This window comes from Myxocyprinus asiaticus, chromosome 21 (assembly GCF_019703515.2).
Source record: "Myxocyprinus asiaticus isolate MX2 ecotype Aquarium Trade chromosome 21, UBuf_Myxa_2, whole genome shotgun sequence".
NCBI classification, from domain to species: domain Eukaryota; kingdom Metazoa; phylum Chordata; class Actinopteri; order Cypriniformes; family Catostomidae; genus Myxocyprinus; species Myxocyprinus asiaticus.
In genome coordinates this window covers 28,616,373-28,639,003 of record NC_059364.1, presented here as the reverse complement: position 1 = coordinate 28,639,003, position 22,631 = coordinate 28,616,373, and the positions used below count along the sequence as shown (strand labels likewise).

General features: G+C 37.2%; 1 protein-coding gene across 1 annotated transcript; it reads left to right on the top strand.

Moving 5' to 3' along the window:
• The first annotated feature begins 1,476 nt into the window (after positions 1 to 1,476).
• Positions 1,477 to 21,217, top strand: LOC127412342 (transmembrane 9 superfamily member 3-like). Its single transcript, XM_051648612.1, has 15 exons — positions 1,477 to 1,638; positions 5,431 to 5,626; positions 7,798 to 7,920; positions 9,464 to 9,624; positions 9,867 to 9,944; positions 11,723 to 11,854; positions 12,118 to 12,284; positions 13,446 to 13,540; positions 13,731 to 13,861; positions 18,826 to 18,965; positions 19,212 to 19,280; positions 19,375 to 19,521; positions 19,753 to 19,836; positions 20,628 to 20,704; positions 20,835 to 21,217. Exons 1-15 carry the CDS (start codon positions 1,546 to 1,548, stop codon positions 20,900 to 20,902), a joined length of 1,761 nt encoding a protein of 586 aa, XP_051504572.1. The 5' UTR covers positions 1,477 to 1,545; the 3' UTR covers positions 20,903 to 21,217.
• Positions 21,218 to 22,631: the final 1,414 nt, after the last annotated feature.

Sequence of the window (22,631 nt, the reverse complement as noted above, 5' to 3'; positions counted from 1 at the left end):
AAAGTAATTATTTACTGTAATCCAATTACTTTTTAGTCATAAAAGTAGTGTAATACATTACATCATAAACTCTTGTAATCAGAATTACTGACTTTCAATTAAAGTAATTACTAGTACATCTGTTAGTGTTTCTGTGACAGCTGAGGGTGTGCGACAAAGAATGACGAGGAAATATAGACATTTTGAATTTGAGTGAAAAACCAAAAAAGTTTCTAGGAAAAGTGATTTAGAAAGTAACTTAAAAGTAAAATAATTCATTATGTGATTACTTTTAAGATTAAGTAATCAGTAAAGTAATACATTTTAGACAAGTAATCAGTAATTTGTAATGGATTACTTATTTATAGTAACTTACCCAACACTGCATAACTGTGCCCTAAAAAGATTGAAATTGCTTGGAAAATGGACTAGTTCTCAACTCGGATTAGAAGACTAGTTTGCAAGACAAATGCTTCAGTATTTATGTTTTGGCCAACATGCAAAGCCACCTCTCCCATTTCACTGACTAAACCCCAATATACATACATAACCTACATGAAGTACACATGTAAACTTGGTGTTATTTGTGATGAATTTAAGTTTTATAACATGCCATAACGAGGCATTTTAGACCAGCAACATAACAATTCAACCTGTACAATTGACCAGCTGTCTGAATTTATCATTGGCCTCTCAGGTAGGGTTGTCACCCATCAAGTAAAATACGGGATCGTCCCGTATTTAAAGATGAAATTATCCCGTATTTAAGCTGGTCAGACGGCGACACAGTGAAATCGTTCCAGATTGTCAATTTAAAATTGATATAAATTGGAAAATTTGCCTACGGTGGGACCGTCTAAAAAGTCCACACGTTGTGTTAAAACGTGCTAATATTGTGGAGGGTATAATAAGGGACTGTCTGAAAAATCCACAAATGGTGGTTAAACCCTCCATTTAAGTGTCCCTTATTTTAAAACTTCAAAAGTGGCAACCCTGCTCACGTCATGTTAAAAGAAGCTCCTTTTAAATGTTTACTTTAATATTTAAAAGTATAAACTAATGATTGAAACTTGATGACGAACATCAATGGTGTTTAGTGAATTAAATAAACGCAGCCTAAATATTACATCTATTCCCTGTTTCTGACTCCACAGTTTACTAATTAGGCGTAGCTTTTCATTAGCCAACATAATTCCAGTTCATAGCAAGGACCAGTCAAGCAATGTGGTTTGTCACATCCTGCTGGAGCAACTTGCCTTCCCACCCCTTCTGTTTTCGTTCAGATGACGTGGCCATGGGTGGTGATGCGGTGCGAGATGATTGTTTCTTTACTCAACGGTAACTCATCGCTCTCTCCAACGATAGGTCCGAGTTGCCCATGTGATCTCTCCGCACTAATCGGCGCTGAGCGCGCTGATCACTCGCTAAACAGTTTTACGACAAACTCGTATGCGACCATCTCAAGTCAACCACTGTCAAAGAACCAGGAAGAAAGAAGGTGTGATAGCCCCCCCCCAAAAAAAAGACACCATCTCAAATCAGTCGGAGAACTTTCCCTAGGAAATCATGGGGCTCGCCAGGTGTAAGATTGCAGTGGTTGTCTTGACGACTGTGTTAAATTCATTACTGCCAGCTCGAGCAGATGAACATGAACACAAGGTAAGAGGAATTGCGGCCGGGAAGCCTTCTGTGTGCGATGTGTGGATAGCCTTCAAAGACGATGGCTATTGGGAAGTGTGGAACACCAAATGATAGGAATAAACGATGTATTTATTTCCCTTTGTCTGTTGTAACAAATGCAAAGCACAACACTAGCTACGTGGTTAGAAACTAACTAGCTTTAGCTTAAACTGGCTAGCTTAGCATCAGCTATCCAATTACATTATGTTGTGCCAAGTGCCAACAGCAAGACTGTACTTGATTTCGACTCATTGTATGTAAGTATAATGGTATTATATGTGTAGGATATCGATATGTTCTGTGTTTTTCTTTTGTATATGCGCGAGATTGCGCAAAAGGGGTCGGCTAATCATCGTTAGCTTCAATATGTCCGTGTGTACACACACATATCCGGTTCGTCCAGGCTTTTATATCGTTGCTACTTTATGATAGCCCTACTGATAATACGTTTGCTTTGAGTTTGAGGTGGCTTTAAGTGCCCTAGCTGTGTGCCCACGTGCCACGCCTGAATTCAAATCACATTTCACACACCTGTGTCAAAATCTAGTAAGCTGTCTACTTCATGACAGCATGTTTGGGCATCATAGGCGCGCTGGAATTACTTATGTCACGAAGATGCTTCCGAAATTCTTTAACATGTCAGACGTTGGCAGGGAGCTTCTCACTGTTGCAGATGATATGAAAGCTATTGTGTAATATAAATGATTAGAACTGGATCCAGGTGATCTTTATTATACACCGTAGTTTGCATTTTTAATTGAACTGCATTCCAATAAAGGCCTGTCACAGCTCTCATAATTTGCTTAATTTTTAGCATCACACATAACCTGTGATGAATTATAGCCAGCCACATAAAACTGGTTAACATTGTTTTCATATACACATAGGCCTGCCTGCCTTACATTGCAGGTGTCATATCTCAGAGGTATGGTATGGTATGGTAGATGTTTCTTTATTGTTCAAGCCAATGCCCAATAGTGCATCTAAGCAGAGAGAGAGAGAGACAATTTAAAGTTGCATGGTTACAAATAGCCAATTGTGTTCTCTTCCTCTAAATCTCTTGTTCTTTTATTTACAATGCATCCAATGTTGACAATGTAAGGATGAAAATTAGAACAAGCTATACTGCCAAGTATGCTCATAAACAAAAGGAATTGTCTGGTGACAGAAGCTTCCAGTGCACAGAAAATATGACAAGATACATTCAATAAAATATATAGAGAGTAATGCACAAACGTGCTTTATACAGAGAATACGTTATGTGCAAGTGAATGTAATGTGCAGAAGAGCTAGGGTATGTTAATCAATCAACAATCACTTAAACATTAATCAACAGAGCATTAATCACTATAAAAATGTCTTCTGTGTTGAGGTGCAGTGTATTTTAAATAGCCTGACAAATGACAGTTGTGTAATAACTTGCAGAGCAACTTTGATGTCACAGCACTGCTGTGTGCTTATAGTGGTTCTTTAGGTTCAGAGGTGGCATAACTACCTGATTTACATGATCACTCTTCAAACTTCAGACAACTTCAACATCAGGCAGTGGTGGCTCAGCGGTTAAAGGCTCTGGGTTACTGACCAGAAGGTCGGGGTTCAAGCCCCAACACTGCCAAGATGCCACTGTTGGGCCCTTGACCCTATCTGCTCCAGAGGCACCATATCATGGCTAACCCTGCACTCTGACTCCAGCTTAGCTTTGTTTATGTGAAAACAAAAAAATGTCACTGTATATATGAAAAATGTATAATGTGTGACAATAATAAAGGCTTTCTTCTTCTTTAATGTCTAGTAGTGGGTACCAGATTATGTTTAAAGTATTTATTATTGTCTATTGCATCAGAATAGGGAGAAAACTTACTGGAAATACAACATGGTACTAATCAAGAGGTGACAAAAGCATTGCTTTTCTGTGTCATATGGTCTGTGTCACTGTCATTTATTTATTTTTGTATAGGCTAAGTTAACAGTTATCACTTAAGTTTGGTTTATTGGTTATTCGTCAGTTTCATCGAATTATCAATCTTATTCCAATAGTCATTGACAGTGATACTACCTGACTGTTATATATTCTACGTTTTGTTTCAAACACCCAGAGGTAATCAACTAGTCAATGATTAGGCATTTTTAGATGGATTGCCAAGTTATTTTGGTGCTACTGGTTCTACACGGAAAACCTTAATAAGTTGACTTTACTCATTTGAGTAAATTCGTTCCATCGATTCAGTTGAGCAATGGCATCTCCAAAACAATGTAATTAAGTTCAGTGAACTTAATGCGATTTAGGTTAAGGTAACTATATGCAAGTAGACGTAACTCAGATTTGCTATTTAAATATTGTTTTTTGTACTGTTATTAATCATTTTAATTGAATTGATTAAATTTTAGATCAAACTATAGCACAGCTCAAATAAAGATCATAATTGATTCTAGGTCAGTCATTAAATAAGCTTAATTCTCCAAAGAAATGCATATATAACTGCACATGCTCAAAGAGAATTAGTCAACAGGGTCAAACTTGACCAAATGGTGACGTCACACGAAACAACTATTTGCAACAAAACAAAATAAATAATTCGACAAAATTATTACTAATCTGGACGCAATGTTTTTATCCGATTATTTTAATGGTAATGTAGCCTCATATTAGATGAAAGAATTAGTTCTTCAACTCTTCTTTTTTCATTTTAGTTCAAGCATGGTTTCTTGATGGTTTTATTTTGTGCTGGACAACACATCATTCAATAGACCTGATTTTTTCTGTGACTGAATTCTAAAAGCTCTTTCCTGCCAACTTACTTTATCTAGCCTTTAATCAATGAAGTAGCCTAATTTTTATTGGTGTGATAAAGTCGCAGACACACCCTGGACATAAGAGAGAGTGTTTAACTTCAGAAATGCCTTTTTTCTTAACCCAGTTTCAGTTGAATTAAATGAAGTTAGTTCTACGTTATTAGTGGCAAAATGTAGTTGACAAAATGTAGTGTGACTAGGGCTGCACAATTAATTGAAAATATAATTGATTACAGTTACAGCTGCTGCAATTAACTAATTGGGAAAAGTGTCAATTACATCATTAAATTTACATCTATTCCTGTAGTGTCAAGATTATTTTTATTAAAAAAATTTTTTGGTCTTTTGTATGCGTGAATGCAATAGACAGACAATCTGTTTAGATTAGTCTATTAGCATATCAGAAACGAAAACCTAGTATTGTTGTGTTGCAGACTTTCTGTGTACAATCTTTTCAAAATGTAAACAAAATTCAAAACACTTGTTTTTTGTGCTATAAAGCAGTTAAAGAACAATTCTCAGCTTGTTTTGGATGTGTAGCCTACATAAAGAATATGGAATGCAGTTGCCCCACAAAATAATTTTAATCAAATTTATTCATCGCAATTACAATATCAAGCGAAATAAAAGTCAACTAAGATTTTCGTCATAATCGTGCCACTGTGTGACACAAGTAAGGTTGGTAAAGCAAGTTTTAAACTGTTCAGTCTACATCATCTATTGAATGTATTTTCTTTTTGCATAACCCATTACTCATACATTAGTTACAATAGGCTTTTGTCTGATGGGAATGAATAACATAAAAATGGTACAATCATTAAGTAACATCCAGCCTAATTAAATCTCTCTTTTTTTCCTGTTTATTTCAAGACTTTGTCTCTTAAATGGTGTCATCCTTGGCTTTTATGAACATTACAGAGAAGTAGATACTCTGAGATTTGAAACAGATAGCTGATGACTGCTCTTTTTCTTCTGCAGTACACAGATAAAGAGGAGGTGGTTCTATGGATGAATACAGTGGGCCCTTATCACAACAGACAGGAGACCTATAAATTCTTCTCTCTACCATTCTGCGTGGGCACCAAGAAAACTATTAGTCATTATCATGAGACATTAGGAGAGGCTCTGCAGGGAGTTGAATTGGAGTTCAGCGGTCTGGACATCAAGTTCAAAGGTATGGCCATACATTAAAGCTGCACTATGTAACTTTATGCTCTCTAGCAACATCTGTTGTTAAAAGTTACAATTGCAAGCAATTTGCGGAAGATAACTACGTCAGTCGTGTTCTGGCACTGCTTACCTGCACATGGACTGTGTGTAGTCATGACTATGAAATCGACGATCTGAAATAATCAGAGCCGGATTCATACATGCTATTTTCATGTTTAAATTATGTTATATAATTAAATGTTTAAAACTGAAATATTACTTGCTTTGATGAAGATAAACACTCTTATTTACATATTTAGAATTAATTAATTTTACACTTATAGCGCTTTTCTGACACTACGCTCAAAGCGCTTTTACATAGAGAACAGGGGACTCTCCTCAAACAACACAAGTTACCAGTACATTTTAATAGGATTATTCAAGTGCTTTATCTACTATTAATGTTTGTAATTTACTACACTTATCAATTTAAGAGGTGAAATTCATGTTATGGCTGATACAAGTGCAATGGAAGACTTTATATTATATTGTACAGCCTCAGTTGATAATGCAAGTGAACCGTTATACTACAATAGTATGTCTATGCAATGCACACAACAACACCATAAACGAATAACATAAAAAGAGGATTCAGTAATGATGGGGATAAAATATATTTGATTATACATGAAAATAATATAGTTAAATATGCAATATAACAATTACAAGAAGTCAGTTTCAGAAGTCATACATATACATGTCACAGTAAGTTCCCCTGACAACTTGGATGCATCGTGATCGGTTAACACGAGTAATGTTCGATTCTTAAAAGCATGACAAGCAATATAAGCTTCAACAACCCTGCCAGAAAACACATCCAAGCATTATAACAGGTAAACAACTTTGCCAAACGGATAACAGATGTACATCCATCCAGACTGCAGCGATGCTGACTGAACTGAACAGCATAGTTGCCCCAGCTGGAACATGTGATGGCCAGTACTTCTTTCCTTTGTTTACGGAAGTGATGTAATGATGCAAGGATGAACGACATAAGCCCGCGATTTCGCGTCAAATAAAAATAAAAATCATTTGTATAGGCTTACCGTATTGAATCAGGGTAAAGTAACTACATTGTTTTGAACACTGATTGTTTATGTACTCAATCAGTAATGGCAATTTTTTTTTTTTTTTTAACAGAAAATCTTACATAGTGCAGTTTTAATGTAACTAGCATTTTAACCTCTTCAATTGAAGCCTGTCAAGGTTTTACAGAACGGCAGTGAAAGAAATTTCACAATTATTAAACAGTCAGACTATGTAAATTACAGTCATTCCGGCCTACAAAGGCAAACTGCATAAACTACACCAACATGAAAATGAGAAAAATGGATTCAGAGTGTTTTGGCTTTAGTGTGGAATTTGTACTTTACACTTTTTTTTTTTCCTCCCCAATTTGGTGTGTCCAATTCCCAATGCACTCTAGGTCCTCATGGTGGTGTAGTGACTCACCTCAATCCGGGTGGCAGAGTACGAATCTCAGTTGCCTCCGCGTCTGAGACCGTCAATCCGTGCATCTTATCACGTGACTTGTTGAGCGCGTTACCACGGAGACCTAGCACGTGTGGAGGCTTCACGCTATTCTCCGCGTTATCCACGCACAACTCACCACACGCCCCACCGAGAGTGAGAACCACATTATAGCAACCACGAGGAGGTTATCCCAACGTGACTCTACCCTCCCTAGCAACCAGGCCAATCTGGTTGCTTAGAAAGCCTGACTGGAGTCACTCAGCACGCCCCGGATTCGAACTTGCGACTCCAGGGGTGGTAGTCAGCGTCTTTACTTGCTGAGCTACCCAGGCCCCTCGCACATTTTCTCCTAAACGGAACATTATTTTCACTCAGCACGCCCCGGATTCGAACTTGCGACTCCAGGGGTGGTAGTCAGCGTCTTTACTTGCTGAGCTACCCAGGCCCCTCGCACATTTTCTCCTAAACGGAACATTATTTTTAAGTTGAGCCGTCTGTCACAGGACAGATCATAGTCTAAGAGACCTGATTTTAAATGTATAGCTACTGCATTTTGCCTTTGCACGACAGCATAGTTTGGTGACATGCAAAAGGCTAGTAAGAATGAGGTATTGCTGCTCTTGTGGTGATTGTAAAAATGTCATTTGGATCTGTCTTTTACAGACGAGGTGATGCAATCAACATACTGTGAAATTGAGCTGGACAAAGCTAAACGAGATGCCTTTGTCTATGCCATCAAAAACCACTACTGGTACCAAATGTACATAGATGACCTTCCCATCTGGGGTAAGTAGCTCAGGAATGCTTGGGAAAAACTATGAAGACAAAGTGATTGGCAAGACAACTCCCTACAAAACTGGTTTATTCCAGCAGATATTTTCCTGTATTTTCAGACTGCTGCATGCTGCACACATGCCACTTGACTTATGCCCCTTTCCCACTGAAATGGTGCCGGTGTCGTAGTTAGTATACAAAATGAATTTAAATCATAGCAATCCATTTACACGTGATATTTTTTAAATACAATCATTTTATTTCAGACAGACGCACCACATTGGTGTAGACAGCTTTGCTGATTATAAATTATGGTAGTGTTTTAGTTTTTATTTAGTCTGTCAAGCCAGACCGAGTTGGTGAGGACATTATCATGCTCCACAGCCATTGACGTTAATGGTTACAGGTTCAAGACCCACAGGTTTAAGGAGACTTTTCGGAGCCAGTTTTCCTGCACAGAACCACTTTTTCTTTGAAAACGTGTAGAACGAGACCAGATTGGGCCCTTGCAGTGTGTAGGTGGAAAAATGCTATTAGTTTGGTGGTCTGTTTAGGTACATTTGTATAATCACTCCCTGCATTTGAAAAACCATGCATTAAAACAATGTATGTAATGTGTTTATTTTTCTGTGGCTATAAAAAAGGGACCATAAAATCAAATCTTTGCAATTTTTCTGTATTTCAGAAATTAGGCTACATATCTTCTGTTAGCTTTCCATCAGTTGGCCGCCATCTCACTCAAAGCTTTTTAATGGATCTTGGACCTCAGTTACTAAGTGATTACCTCATTCTCAAAAAATCATGCAGACCTCTCTCTCTAATATTTATTTTAAAATGTCAGTGTCTGAGAGGGATATAAGTTTATTAAAGTATTTTTAAACTTGCTGTATCCCTCTAGGGGACTTTTTAAAATAACATTACCAATTAACAGTATAAATGAAGTTTGTCTTCCTAGGTGTGATCTCTGTAAAACCATTGTTCTGGAAGAGCATTAGGGTTATTCAGTGTAGGAATTGTTGAACATAAAATATTTAAGGATATTTGATTATAGGTAGAAAAGAAATTGGTCTTTAACTGTCATGTGAGTGAGCCATAAAAGATATGTCTTGCAGTCTCGATTGTTTTTTGTACTGTTAAAAACAGTATATTATTATGCCATCAGGTTTTTCCTTAACATGTGCCGTTCACAAGGCTGCTCTTTTTATGGGTGCTCAGTTGGTTCTTTACTTAAAGACAGCATAAAAAAGGTCATTCGCAATGCATTTAATTTCTGTTACGTAAAGGATTTCTGATGAAACCGAATATTTGGGGGGAAGAAATGTACAATGGGACTGGTTTTTATACATTAGGGTTTGATTGGATTGTGAAAGATTTTGCTATGATATGGTTAATATTATTTGGTCTGGCCCACACAGCCTTGGTTACAACGACAGAAAAAAAAATAGTTGGAGAAAGTTTTATTTTGATGAGAGAATAACATACCCTGGATCATTCACAATAAGACCAGGGACATTTATTACAAAACACAAAAAATGCATTTGTTGCTTTATTTAAGGAATTGTTGGAGAAGCTGACGAGAATGGGGACGACTTTTATCTCTGGACTTACAAAAAGCTGGAGATTGGATATAATGGGAATAGAATTGTGGATGTTAACCTTACCAGCGAGGGGAAAGTCAAGCTTGTGCCAAACACAAGAATTGCCATGTCTTACTCAGTGAGTTAAACTTTCTTGAAATCTGCAGATACTGCCAAATTGTTTTATTTTTATTTTCCAATACCCTTAACATCGCTACACTTCCCATTCAAAATTAAAACTGAATTCCTATTGCGTGAAAGAAATCAGTGTTGCCTTAGATTATGGTCTCTTGACTCTTTCTCATACATGTGTATAATATTCCCAATCTTTGTATTTTTACATGTTGTGTGTGACTACAATCTTAATGGAAATCTTCACAGGTGAAATGGAAGAAATCTGATGTAAAATTTGAGGATAGATTTGACAAATACCTTGATCCATCCTTCTTTCAACACAGAGTAAGTGCTGCATATTGTTTGTATGTCATCATATTACTTACATCAGGCTTTACAGTTGTGCTCAAAAGTTTGCATACCCTTGAAGAATTGGTAATATATGTATCATTTTTAAAGAAAACATGAGTGAGCAGGCAAAACACATTTCTTTTATTTCTTATGGGATTCATATTCAACTGTAGGTTATAACAGAATGGCACAATTATAAAACAAAACATGGCAAAAAATAAAATAATGAAATGACCCCTGTTCAAAAGTCTGCATACCATTAGTTCTTAATACTGTGTATTGCCCCCTTTAGCATCAATGACAGAGTGCAGTCTTTTGTAATAGTTGTCTATGAGGCCCCAAATTCTTGCAGGTGGTATAGCTGCCCATTCGTCTTGGCAAAATGCCTCCAGTTCATGCAAAGTCTTTGGTCGTCTTGCATGAACCGCACGTTTGAGATCTCCCCAGAGTGGCTCGATGATATTAAGGTCAGGAGACTGTGATGGCCACTCCAGAACCTTCACCTTTTTCTGCTGTAACCACTGGAGTGTCAATTTGGCCTTGTGCTTAGGGTCATTGTCGTGCTGGAAAGTCCAAGAGCGTCCCATGTGCAGCTTTCGTGCAGAAGAATGCAAATTGTCTGCCAGTATTTTCTGATAACATGCTGCATTCATCTTGCCATCAATTTTCACAAGATTCCCTGTGCCTTTAGAGCTCACACACCCCCAAAACATCAATGAGCCACCACCATGCTTCACAGTGGGGATGGTATTCTTTTCACTATAGGCCTTGTTGACCCCTCTCCAAACATAGCGCTTATGGTTGTGACCATAAAGCTCTATTTTGGTCTCGTCACTCCAAATTACAGTGTGCCAGAAGCTGTGAGGTGTGTCAAGGTGTTGTCAGGCGTATTGTAACCAGGCTTTTTTGTGGCATTGGCGCAGTAAAGGCTTCTTTCTGGCAACTCGACCATGCAGCTCATTTTTGTTCAAGTATCGTCGTATTGTGCTCCTTGAAACAACCACACCGTCTTTTTCCAGAGCAGCCTGTATTTCTCCTGAGGTTACCTGTGGGTTTTTATTTGTATCCCGAACAATTCTTCTGGCAGTTGTGGCTGAAATCTTTCTTGGTCTACCTGATCTTGGCTTGGTATCAAGAGATCCCCGAATTTTCCACTTCTTAATAAGTGATTGAACAGCACTGACTGGCATTTTCAAGGCTTTGGATATATTTTTATATCCTTTTCCATCTTTATATAGTTCCATTACCTTGTTATGCAGATCTTTTGACAGTTCTTTTCTGCTCCCCATGGCTCAGTATATAGCCTGCTCAGTGCATCCACGTGAGAGCTAACAAACTCATTGACTATTTATACACAGACACTAATTGCAATTTAAAAAGCCACAGGTGTGGGAAATTAACCTTTAATTGCCATTTAAACCTGTGTGTGTCTCCTTGTGTGTCTGTAACAAAGCCAAACATTCAGGGGTATGTAAACTTTTGATCAGGGCCATTTGGGTGATTTCTGTTATCATTATAATTTAAAAAGGAGCCAAACAACTATGTGATAATAAATGGCTTCATATGATCACTATCCTTTTTGCATGATCTGTCATATTTTAAAAATCAATGCCAAAATTTCACAATTTTTGCCAGGGTATGCAAACTTTTGAGCACAACTGTGTATTAGAAGATAATTTAAACCAAACCCAAGTACAAAATTCTATCCCATCTTAAATGAAATATGATGTTTCATGTATTAAATGTGTTTTTCATGGTTTCGCACCTGATAGATTCACTGGTTCTCAATTTTCAACTCCTTTATGATGGTGATTTTCCTCGTGGGCCTTGTTTCAATGATTTTAATGAGGACATTAAGGAAGGACTATGCCAGATACAGCAAAGAAGAGGAAATGGATGACATGGTGATCACTTACTGAATTACACCAATTGATCTATTACCTTTTAATTTACTATTTTTTTGTCTTATGTCTTTGTGGTGAATTGTGACCCCACAATGACTGTGTTTTAGCTCTTATAACAGTTACTCTACATCTCTATAATGTAATGCCAAATCTCATTCAGGGTGGGCATATTCCTTTCTGCATTTTATTAAACTCAGCACACATTCTCTCTCCCACCCTCTATATTTCTTTCCATCTTTATCTCTCTTATTTCTTGCTCTCAGGATCGTGATCTTGGGGACGAATATGGATGGAAGCAGGTACATGGTGATGTGTTCAGGCCGTCCAGCCACCCGCTGATCTTCTCCTCCCTCATTGGCTCTGGATGTCAGATCTTCTCTGTTTCCCTTATAGTCATTATTCTGGCCATGATTGAGGACTTGTATACAGAGTGAGTTACACTTTTTACTTTCAGGGCAATGATAAACTCCTTGCCTGTATCTGTGTTTTTGTTTAATTATATTATAGATTATAGATGAAATTACTGTGATGTCACAGGCAACCACACTTCCAGGTTCTTTTGAGTAGCAGCTCTCAGTGGTGGATATCAGCAGCGCTGCAGTTTTAATTATCTGTTAAGCATTACATAATCTAAAAATGTTTAAGTTATTAGAAAGGGAAATCTAGGTTTTATGCTTAAATTATTGGTCCACATACAGTAAATTATATTTGACATTAATATCATCATATTTAATATTCAAACTTAATAACAGCCCATTTTGACTGAACAAGTTACTTACGGCATTCAAAATAAATGCAAAGACAATGTGGCTGATCAGTTCTTAATGTGGAAAGGAGGAAGTGGTAGCTGGGTGAACAATCCATGTAAGACATTCAGTAAACACTTTTCAGTGTATAACAATACGGGGTGTTTCTCAGCACCACATAAAAACACGCACTGCTTTTCAGCCAGCTATGTATAAACATAAAGACTCACACACGCAGACAGCTTCATGCATCTCTCTCTCTCTCTCTCTCTCTTGAACTGCGGCTCCGGCTCCTCTTTATCCCTCTCCCGGCTGATTGCGATCATTCTCCCCCAGCCGTCCCTCCTCATCGCTCTGTCACAGGGAATGCTCTTTGGAAATTAAAAACATCCCTTTGCAATCAGAGATCAGAAATTTAAAGAAGCCCAAATCTCTAATAATCTTTTAGAAACGGGGTGTCAACTCCACAAACAGCACTTTTTGGGCATTTTCTGCTCATTTTGAACAAAGTGGCCATTGACAGCAGTTCTTTTCTTTGGTGCCAAAAAATCACGCAACCTAGCGTTTGTTTGTAAACAGTAACTTCATCTATAGGGCTGTAATTAAAATAGTAATTATGTATAATGATGATGAGTTCTAATATATGTTTGGACATTTATGCAACTCTGATCTGGTTGACCTGCATTGTGATTTATTCTAGACTAGTTTGAACGTAACAAAGAGCAGAAGGTCACAGTTAGGATTCATTTAAAACCACTTGTTTGTTTTTGTTTTTGTTGTGCCATGCTCTATCAATTGAGTAACAGTGAGAGTGCTCATTAAGTGAATTTTGTTTGCCATTGTAGGAGAGGGTCCATGCTTAGTACAGCCATATTTGTGTATGCTGCCACCTCCCCAGTCAATGGCTACTTTGGTGGGAGTCTGTATGCAAAACAAGGAGGTATGCAAACTACCATATGCAATACAGAAAGCTTCTAATTTTTTTTTTTTTTATTATTATTTATTTATTTTTTTTTTGTCTGTTTCAAAAATTTTATTTTATTGAAGGTATTCTAGTTATTGCAGGATGTGAATTTATGTCTTTAGTTTTAATGTGATTTTTATTGCACTTATTTTATGTAATTGTGCAGGAAGAAGATGGATAAAGCAAATGTTTATAGGAGCTTTTCTGATTCCTGCCATGGTGTGTGGCACAGCGTTCTTCATCAATTTCATCGCCATCTACTACCACGCCTCCAGAGCCATCCCATTCGGCACCATGGTGAGTTTTTTCATCTGCCACATACAGCGTGTAGTAGAACAGCAGTGTCAGTATGTATTTAAACTCACTGGGCACTTTATTAGGAACACCTGTACACCTACTTATTCATGCAATTATTTAATCAGCCAATCGTGTGGCAGCAGTGCAATGCATAAAATCACGCAGGTATGGGTCAGGAGCTTCAGTTAATGTTCACATCAACCACAGAATGGGGAAAAATGTGATCTCAGTGATTTCGGCTGTGGCATGATTGTTGTGCCAGATGGGCCGGTTTGAGTATTTCTGTAATTGCTGATCTCCTGGGGTGTTCACAATAGTCTCTAGAGTTTACTCAGAATGGTGTCAAAAACATCCAGTGAACAGCAGTTCTGCAGACGGAAACTTCTTGTTGATTAGAGAGATCAATGTAGAATGACCAGACTAGTTCGAGCTGACAGAAAGGCTACGGTAACTCAGATAATCACTCTGTACAATTGAAGTGAACCAGAGTGAGGCCAAAAGTTTGTAATAATGTACAGATTTAGCTGTTTCGGAAGCAAATTGGTAATTTAATTCACCAAAGTGGCATTCAACTTCAAGTATAGTCAGGACATTACTGATGTAAAAAACAGCACCATCACTATTTGAAAAAAGTCATTTTTGATCAAATCTAGACAGGCCCCATTTCCAGCAGCCATCACTCCAACACATTATCCTTGAGTAATCATGCTAAATTGCTAATTTGGTACTAGAAAATCACTTGCCATTATATCAAACACAGTTGAAAGCTATTTGGTTCGTTAAATGAAGCTTAACATTGTCTTTGTGTTTGTTTTTGAGTTGCCACAGTATGCAATAGACTGGCATGTCTTAAGGTCAATATTAGGTCAAAAATGGCAAAAAAGAAACAGATTTCTCTAGAAACTCATCAGTCAATCATTGTTTTGAGGAATGAAGTCTATACAATGCTTGAAATTGCCAAACAACTGAAGATTTCATACAAAGGTGTACACTACAGTCTTCAAAGACAAAGGACAACTGGCTCTAACAAGGACATAAAGAGATGTGGAAGGCCAGATGTACAACTAAACGAGAGGATAAGTACATCAGAGTCTCTTGTTTGAGAAATAGACACCTCACATGTCCTCAGCTGACAGCTTCATTGAATTCTACCCGCTCAACACCAGTTTCATGTACAACAGTAAAGAGAAGACTCAGGGGTGCAGGCCTTATGGGAAGAATTGCAAAGAAACAGCCACTTTTGAAACAGAAAACAAAAAGAAACAGTTAGAGTGGGCAAAGAAACAGACATTGGACAACAGATAACTGGAAAAGAGTGTTATGGATCTTAACCCCATTGAGCTTTTGTGGGATCAGCTAGACTGTAAGGTGCGTGAGAAGTGCCCGACAAGACAGCCACATCTATGGCAAGTGGTACAGGAAGCATAGCGTGAAATGTCACCTGAGTATCTGGACAAACTGACAGCTAGAATGCCAAGGATCTGCAAAGCTGTCATTGCTGCACGTGGAGGATTTTTTGATGAGAACTCTTTGAAGTAGTTTAAGAAGTTCTGAAAAAAAAATTCAAATTGTAATAGTAATTTATCACGTTATTAATGTCCTGACTATACATTGTGATCAGTTGAATGCCACTTTGGTGAATAAAAGTAAAAATTTCTTTCCATAAATCTGTGCATTATTACAAACTTTTGGCCGCCAGTGTATAACACATCGAACCTTGAGGCGGATGGGCTACAAAAGCAGAAGACCACATCTGGCACTTTATTAGGACCATAGTGTTCATTAGAGCCCAACCGATATGGGATTTTTGAGACCGATACCGATTTTAGAGAGGGAGAATTCACCGATTACCGATATGGTGACTGATATAGCTAATTTTTGAGCTGGAATGAAAACAGACATTTTATATGGATTTTTCACCGATTTGGCACAGATATGCTGCTTTCTTAAACAAATATTTTTATCAAAGAACATTTGTCATTATTATTATACATTGTCAACAAATTCTAGAAATGAACTCTTTATAAAGAATAAATAAAAATACAATAAATAGCTTAATAAACATTAGTACTGTTAGTATAAGTCAATTGCTGACCACTTAAAGAATAAATAAAATAATCAGTACTGTATGTTTAGTATCAGTCAATTGCTGACCATTTAAATAAAGAATAAATAAAAAAAATAAATAGCTAAATAAACATCAGGGGCTGGTTGCACCAGCTATACGTACATTACAACTTAGCATAGTTGTTGCATAAATGGGCACTAAGTCACAATTTACGCTCTATTAAATAGTTGATCATTGCACCATTAAATTTAGGTAGAACGTAACCCTACGTATAAACTAAATAGTTACGGCAGCCTCCAACCAGGAGTAACGGTTGGAATAAAAAAGCAGACTCATTTAATGACATCAATGAGCTCATGTTTTGGTTGAGCATCAGTCCTTTCAACATATATGATGGTGTTGGCATTTACACTCATTTACATTTACGAGAGAGAAAAAAAACAAACTTTTAAGCGGCTCTTCAGCATGAAACCATTCTAACGGTGCCGTTTTTAGGGTGTGTCGCCCGGTGTCAAGTTTCAACACATTCAAAATATATATATATAGGATATTAAAATGAATAAATGTCTATTTTTCCAGCCTGTTGTATTAGTATCTATCACCCCTCATTTTTTTTTAGATACAGTTCCTATATATTATTTATTAAATCTACTTTTATTACGTATCCTATTTTAATGTCTGGAAAACCAGACATTTTTTTTTTGTTAATAAAAGTTTTTATTGATTCCATAAAATATAAATATATATATGTATATATTTATAAATAATAATAATAATAATAAATAAATAACAGAATATTTGGAATCACATTATATTATTTACAACCCTTCCTCCCGAACATTAACCACCCCACCCCACCACCCAACACAAACAGATACCCCAGTGGTCAAATACAATTGACAAAGACACACAAACAGACAATAAAACAGAAGAAAATATTTAGAAATACATTTTAAAAAGTATATGTTCAAAAACAAAAAGGCTACAACATACACATTTAAAACAACACGTCTCCCTCCACTGCCCCTCCCTGAGAGCCCACCAAAAAGGCCAAATAACTGCCCCACCTCCTGATGAACATATCCATGTTGCCTAGCCTTCTATATGACAGCTTTTCCCAAGCTGCCACCCTGCCCATCTCCTCGCACCACTCACGAAACGAGGGGGCTCCATCTGACTTCCATCCTCTAAGGATAACCTGTCTGCCCACCATAACACCGGCCAGGATCCAATTCTTCATGCACTTATCTCCTACATCAATGACTGCCCCGTCACCCAAAATACAGAGCCTGGGGCAAAAGGCGTTCCGAGTACCCAATACGTCGCCATTAAAATTCTGGACCCTCAACCAGAACTCCTGTATCTTACGACACCCCCAAAAAACATGGGTGGTGTCTCCATGTTCTAAATGGCATCGCCAGCAGGTGGGTGTGTCCTTAAGACCAAGCCTATACAATTTAGAAGGGGTCCAATAAAATCTATGTAGAATCTTAAATTGCATAAGCCGCACCCTTGCATCTCTAGATGCAGCCTTGATGTTTTTAAGAATCCTAGCCCACACTCCCTCCTCCAAAAACAAATTTAAATCTTCCTCCCATAATCTTTTGAGGGAATTTAAAGCTCCGTCCCCCAGACTCTGAATTAGCAGGGAGTAATACACTGATGCCTCATGACCTTTTCCAAAAGCAGTAATCACCACTCCCAAAATATCTGCCGAACTCGGGGGGTGCGTGCCACTCCCAAAAACAGTGCAGAGTAGGTGGTGCAGCTGTAAATACTTATAAAATTGAGATCTGGGAATCCCAACATCCCAACCAAATTTTCAAAAGGTCTCAATACTCCACTCTCATATAGGTCACTGAGTGTATTAACCCCCTTCACAATCCAATCTGACCAACAGAAAGGGGACTTATTAATGCATAGTTTAGGGTTCTGCCATATGCTCGAGGCTACGTTTAAATAAATATCCGAATTTAACACTCTGGACACTTGTCCATATCGAGTGTAAATGCAAAATAATGGGGTGTGACTTAACTTCTCTGATTAATTTGATCGAAAGGCTTTGCAGAGGTGAGATAGGGGCAAGAACTTACTTTCCAGCATTGTGTCTCACCAACTAGGTAATAACATAGCGTGAAAGCAACACTCAACAGACACAATCCACCTCCGCACCATTGTCTGCTGAGCTGCAAAAAGATGCTCTGATGTTTACCTTTCAATCTGCTACATTACTTACTGCACTGACAAAATATAGCTGGCTAACAGCAAACAGATGTGATAAGCATGAGTAACATGGTTGTCAGGGACAGGGTTAACGTTATATTAGTTATATAAAATGATGAGGTCATTTTTTATTGACTTTCCAGTATGTATTTTACAAACTAGTTAGCAATTTAACGAGATGAGACCACTCAAATCCGCACCGTTTAACTCCGCCCTGTCTGCAGAGCCACCGTCAGGTCAGCTCTGTAAACAATGGAGTCGGAGCACACTCTGCTGGACGCTATGACACCAATTCTAAAGCATTGTTTTCTGCATTATATGTTCTGAAAAAAAGTTTTCATATCGGCACATATCTGTAAAATATACGCCGATACCGATATATCGGTTGGGCACTAGTGTTCATAATAAAGTGCTCTGTGAGTGTATGTGTATATGTATGTACATGACAATCTTAGTCTGTTTTTACAACCAGGACCATTTTGTTTCAATTTTGTTGTTTTGAAAAAGTTTACTTTTTTGTAAGCACATTAGTGCCATTTAGTTACTAATCCTTTTGAATTTGCACATGAAATTGATGGTTTACACACCAAGTAATTTTACAGCATTCATAGTTTGATCCAAATCCAGTTGCATGCATTGAAATTTAATCCAAATTTCTTGTTTGTTTGATCAGGTTGCAGTCTGCTGCATCTGTTTTTTTGTAATTCTACCTCTAAACCTGGTGGGGACAATCCTGGGCAGGAACCTTTCTGGCCAGCCTAACTTCCCATGCAGAGTCAATGCTGTACCCAGACCCATCCCAGAGAAGAAATGGTAACCTCAACTATGATTCGCACCACAGACTGTCTCATACCTGCTTCTTGATTTATTTTTTTGTGTGTGTGTTTTGCATATACCTTTGCACAGTGTTTCAGATTGTTTCCTATGATTTTTATATAATGTTCAAACATTATAAAGGTGATTTAAATACTGTGAATCTAATTATCATAAGAGAATGAGACTAGTTGTCTGTTCTAAATACGTCTGTCTCATAACTAAATGATTCTCTGTGTTCTGCAGGTTTATGGAACCAGCTATTATTGTTTGTCTGGGTGGAATCCTTCCTTTTGGGTCAATATTCATCGAGATGTAAGTTCGCACACTGTCTCTAGGTGTATATTTGGACCCACAATTAACATGAATATCTGTAAGATAAAAATAACCCTCTCACTTTTTACTTCAGGTACTTCATTTTCACATCTTTCTGGGCCTACAAGATTTACTATGTGTATGGATTTATGATGCTGGTGCTGGTGATCTTGTGCATTGTGACGGTCTGTGTTACCATAGTCTGCACCTACTTTCTTCTCAATGCAGAAGACTATAGATGGTAAGGAGCATTCACCTACTGCCATATTGTCTTTTTAGTTCTGTTTAGCTTAGCACTTTGAATTTATGCTTCCACATCCTCTCAAGGGTACTTGGAAAAGTCACTCACCTGAGATTAGATCAAATCTTAGTTTAAATATTTTATAAGAATGTAAATGCATCATGAAAATATCCGGAATCAGATGAAATCATGAAACAGGATGAAAATAATGGTTTACCTACTTTTTTTCAGGCAGTGGACAAGCTTTCTCTCTGCAGCCTCAACAGCAGTTTACGTTTACATGTACTCCTTCTACTACTATTTCTTCAAGACAAAGTAATTTTAACAAATTTTCTTCAAATGTCATGGTTATTGCAGCTCAGTATAAGAATACTCGATGCAGTTGTTATCCTAAATGGACTTTTGTTATTTATGTGAATAGTAATACAACAATTTTCACCCTTTTATTTCCATATAATTGCTGTTTTACTGGTCTGTGTAGCTATATATGGAGGACGAAATCTGCAAAAATAATAAATAAATAAATCCACAAATATTATTATTATTATTATTATTATTTTTTTTTTTTAATACACACATCTGTGCATAAATACATATAGAAATTACCATTGCAAGGAGATATACAAACAAATAAATAAATACACCCATCATAATACAATATAAAACAAAAATACATGGTTTGGGAAATGCAATATTGAAAGTTGATTTTTAATTCTATATTTCTAAATGATTTTTAGATGAATTACATCATTCTTTTATTTCTGTATGTAGTTCCATATTTATTTTTCCTAGCAACATTATAATGAGAGGATTTAGACAATTGTGCATCACTGTCAAACTATGTCTAATATACCTGCTAACTGCCCTAAATCGTCTATGTATTATTTTGATTTGATTGGTACATTTATTAATTCATTCATTCATCCACTGATGTATTTATTTAATTATTTGTATATGTCCTTGCACTTTTAATTATTAATACATTTATGCTCTAATATGTGGATTTATGTATTTGTGAATTTATTTATTATTTTTGCAGGTTTCATCCTCCATAGCTATAGGGACTAATTCCTCCAATAACTAGCATTTACTAATTTTCCTTCCAGGATGTATGGCTTATTTCAGACGTCATTTTACTTTGGCTACATGGCTGTGTTCAGTACTGCTCTGGGAATCATGTGTGGTGAGTAAAAGAAAGAAAAATGTGTTTGTGTACAGGCTTTTCCTCATCATAATTCTGAGATCCTGCTTAAAGGGGAAAGGGAGGTTTTAACTTTTTTATGACAACCAAACCATTATCTCTTTGTTCTTAGGAGCGGTGGGTTACGTGGGAACAAGTGCCTTTGTGAGGAAGATCTACACAAATGTGAAAATCGATTAGAAACTCTGCAACGAGACGGCAGATCAGCTGACTCTTCCTCCCGTTTAAAGCGGGCACAAAGTCTCCATTTATTTTGCAAGAAGAGATTGTGTTATCTTGTACAAAATCTAGTTTTCCATTTTCTCAATTAATTAAAAGGTGCGACATGATGCTTACAAAAGGTTAGACAGAAAGGTGAAATAAATTACTTTTATTTTTATTTTATCTGCTTTTTGTTTTTCCCTCTGGAGGAAATGTAGATCGTAAATGCAGATAAAAGGGGAAAGTACACCACAATGTTGCTCCTGTTTCTTATAAATCTATCCCACCCCAAAATCATTGAACAGATCTTTATTGATGGAATAGTCTAGCTCTCTTCAGTGAAGAGGCCAAAGTGTATTGAGAGCCTTTGTTCTATTGTATGAGAATATTGGAGAGTGGGGTTTACGTCCATCCTCTTGCTTGCCTGTTTTGTATTACAGAGTCATACAACGCCATTGTTGTAGTATTGTTTCACACACTAATGTATCACACCAAAAGCATAATGTGGTTTGCAATTGCAAAATACACTTTTTTTTATAATACACTGGTGGCCAAAAGTTTGGGATAATGCACAGATTTTGCTCTTATGGAAGGAAATTGGTACTTTTATTCACCAAAGTGGCATTCAACTGATCACAATGTAGTCATTACATTAATAATGTGATAAATTACTATTACAAAACTACTTGAAAGAGTTCTCATCAAAAAATCCTCCACGTGCAGCAATGACAGCTTTGCAGATCCTTGGCATTCTAGCTGTCAGTTTGTCCAGATACTCAGGTGACATTTCACCCCACACTTCCTGTAGCACTTGCCATAGATGCGGCTGTCTTGTCGGGCACTTCTCACACACCTTACAGTCTAGCTGATCCCACAAAAGCTCAATGGGGTTAAGATCCATAACACTCTTTTCCAATTATCTGTTGTCCAATGTCTGTTTCTTTGCCCACTCTAACTGTTTCTTTTTGTTTTTCTGTTTCAAAAGTGGCTTTTTCTTTGTAATTCTTCCCATAAGGCCTGCACCCCTGAGTCTTCTCTTTACTGTTGTACATGAAACTGGTGTTGAGCGGGTAGAATTCAATGAAGCTGTCAGCTGAGGACATGTGAGGTGTCTATTTCTCAGACTAGAGACTCTGATGTACTTATCCTCTTGTTTAGTTGTACATCTGGCCTTCCACATCTCTTTCTGTCCTTGTTAGAGCCAGTTGTACTTTGTCTTTGAAGACTGTCGTGTACACCTTTGTATGAAATCTTCAGTTTTTTGGCAATTTCAAGCATTGTATAGCCTTCATTCCTCAAAACAATGATTGACTGATGAGTTTCTAGAGAAATCTGTTTCTTTTTTGCCATTTTTGACCTAATATTGACCTTAAGACATGCCAGTCTATTGCATACTGTGGCAACTCAAAAACAAACACAAAGACAATGTTAAGCTTCATTTAACAAACCAAACAGCTTTCAACTGTGTTTGATATAATGGCAAGTGATTTTCTAGTACCATATTAGCAATTTAGCATGATTACTCAAGGATAAGGTGTTGGAGTGATGGCTGCTGGAAATGGGGCCTGTCTAGATTTGATTAAAAATGACTTTTTTTTCAAATAGTGATGGTGCTGTTTTTTACATCAATAATGTCCTGACTATACTTGGAGTTGAATGCCACTTTGGTGAATTAAAGTACCAATTTTCTTCCGAAACAGCAAAATCT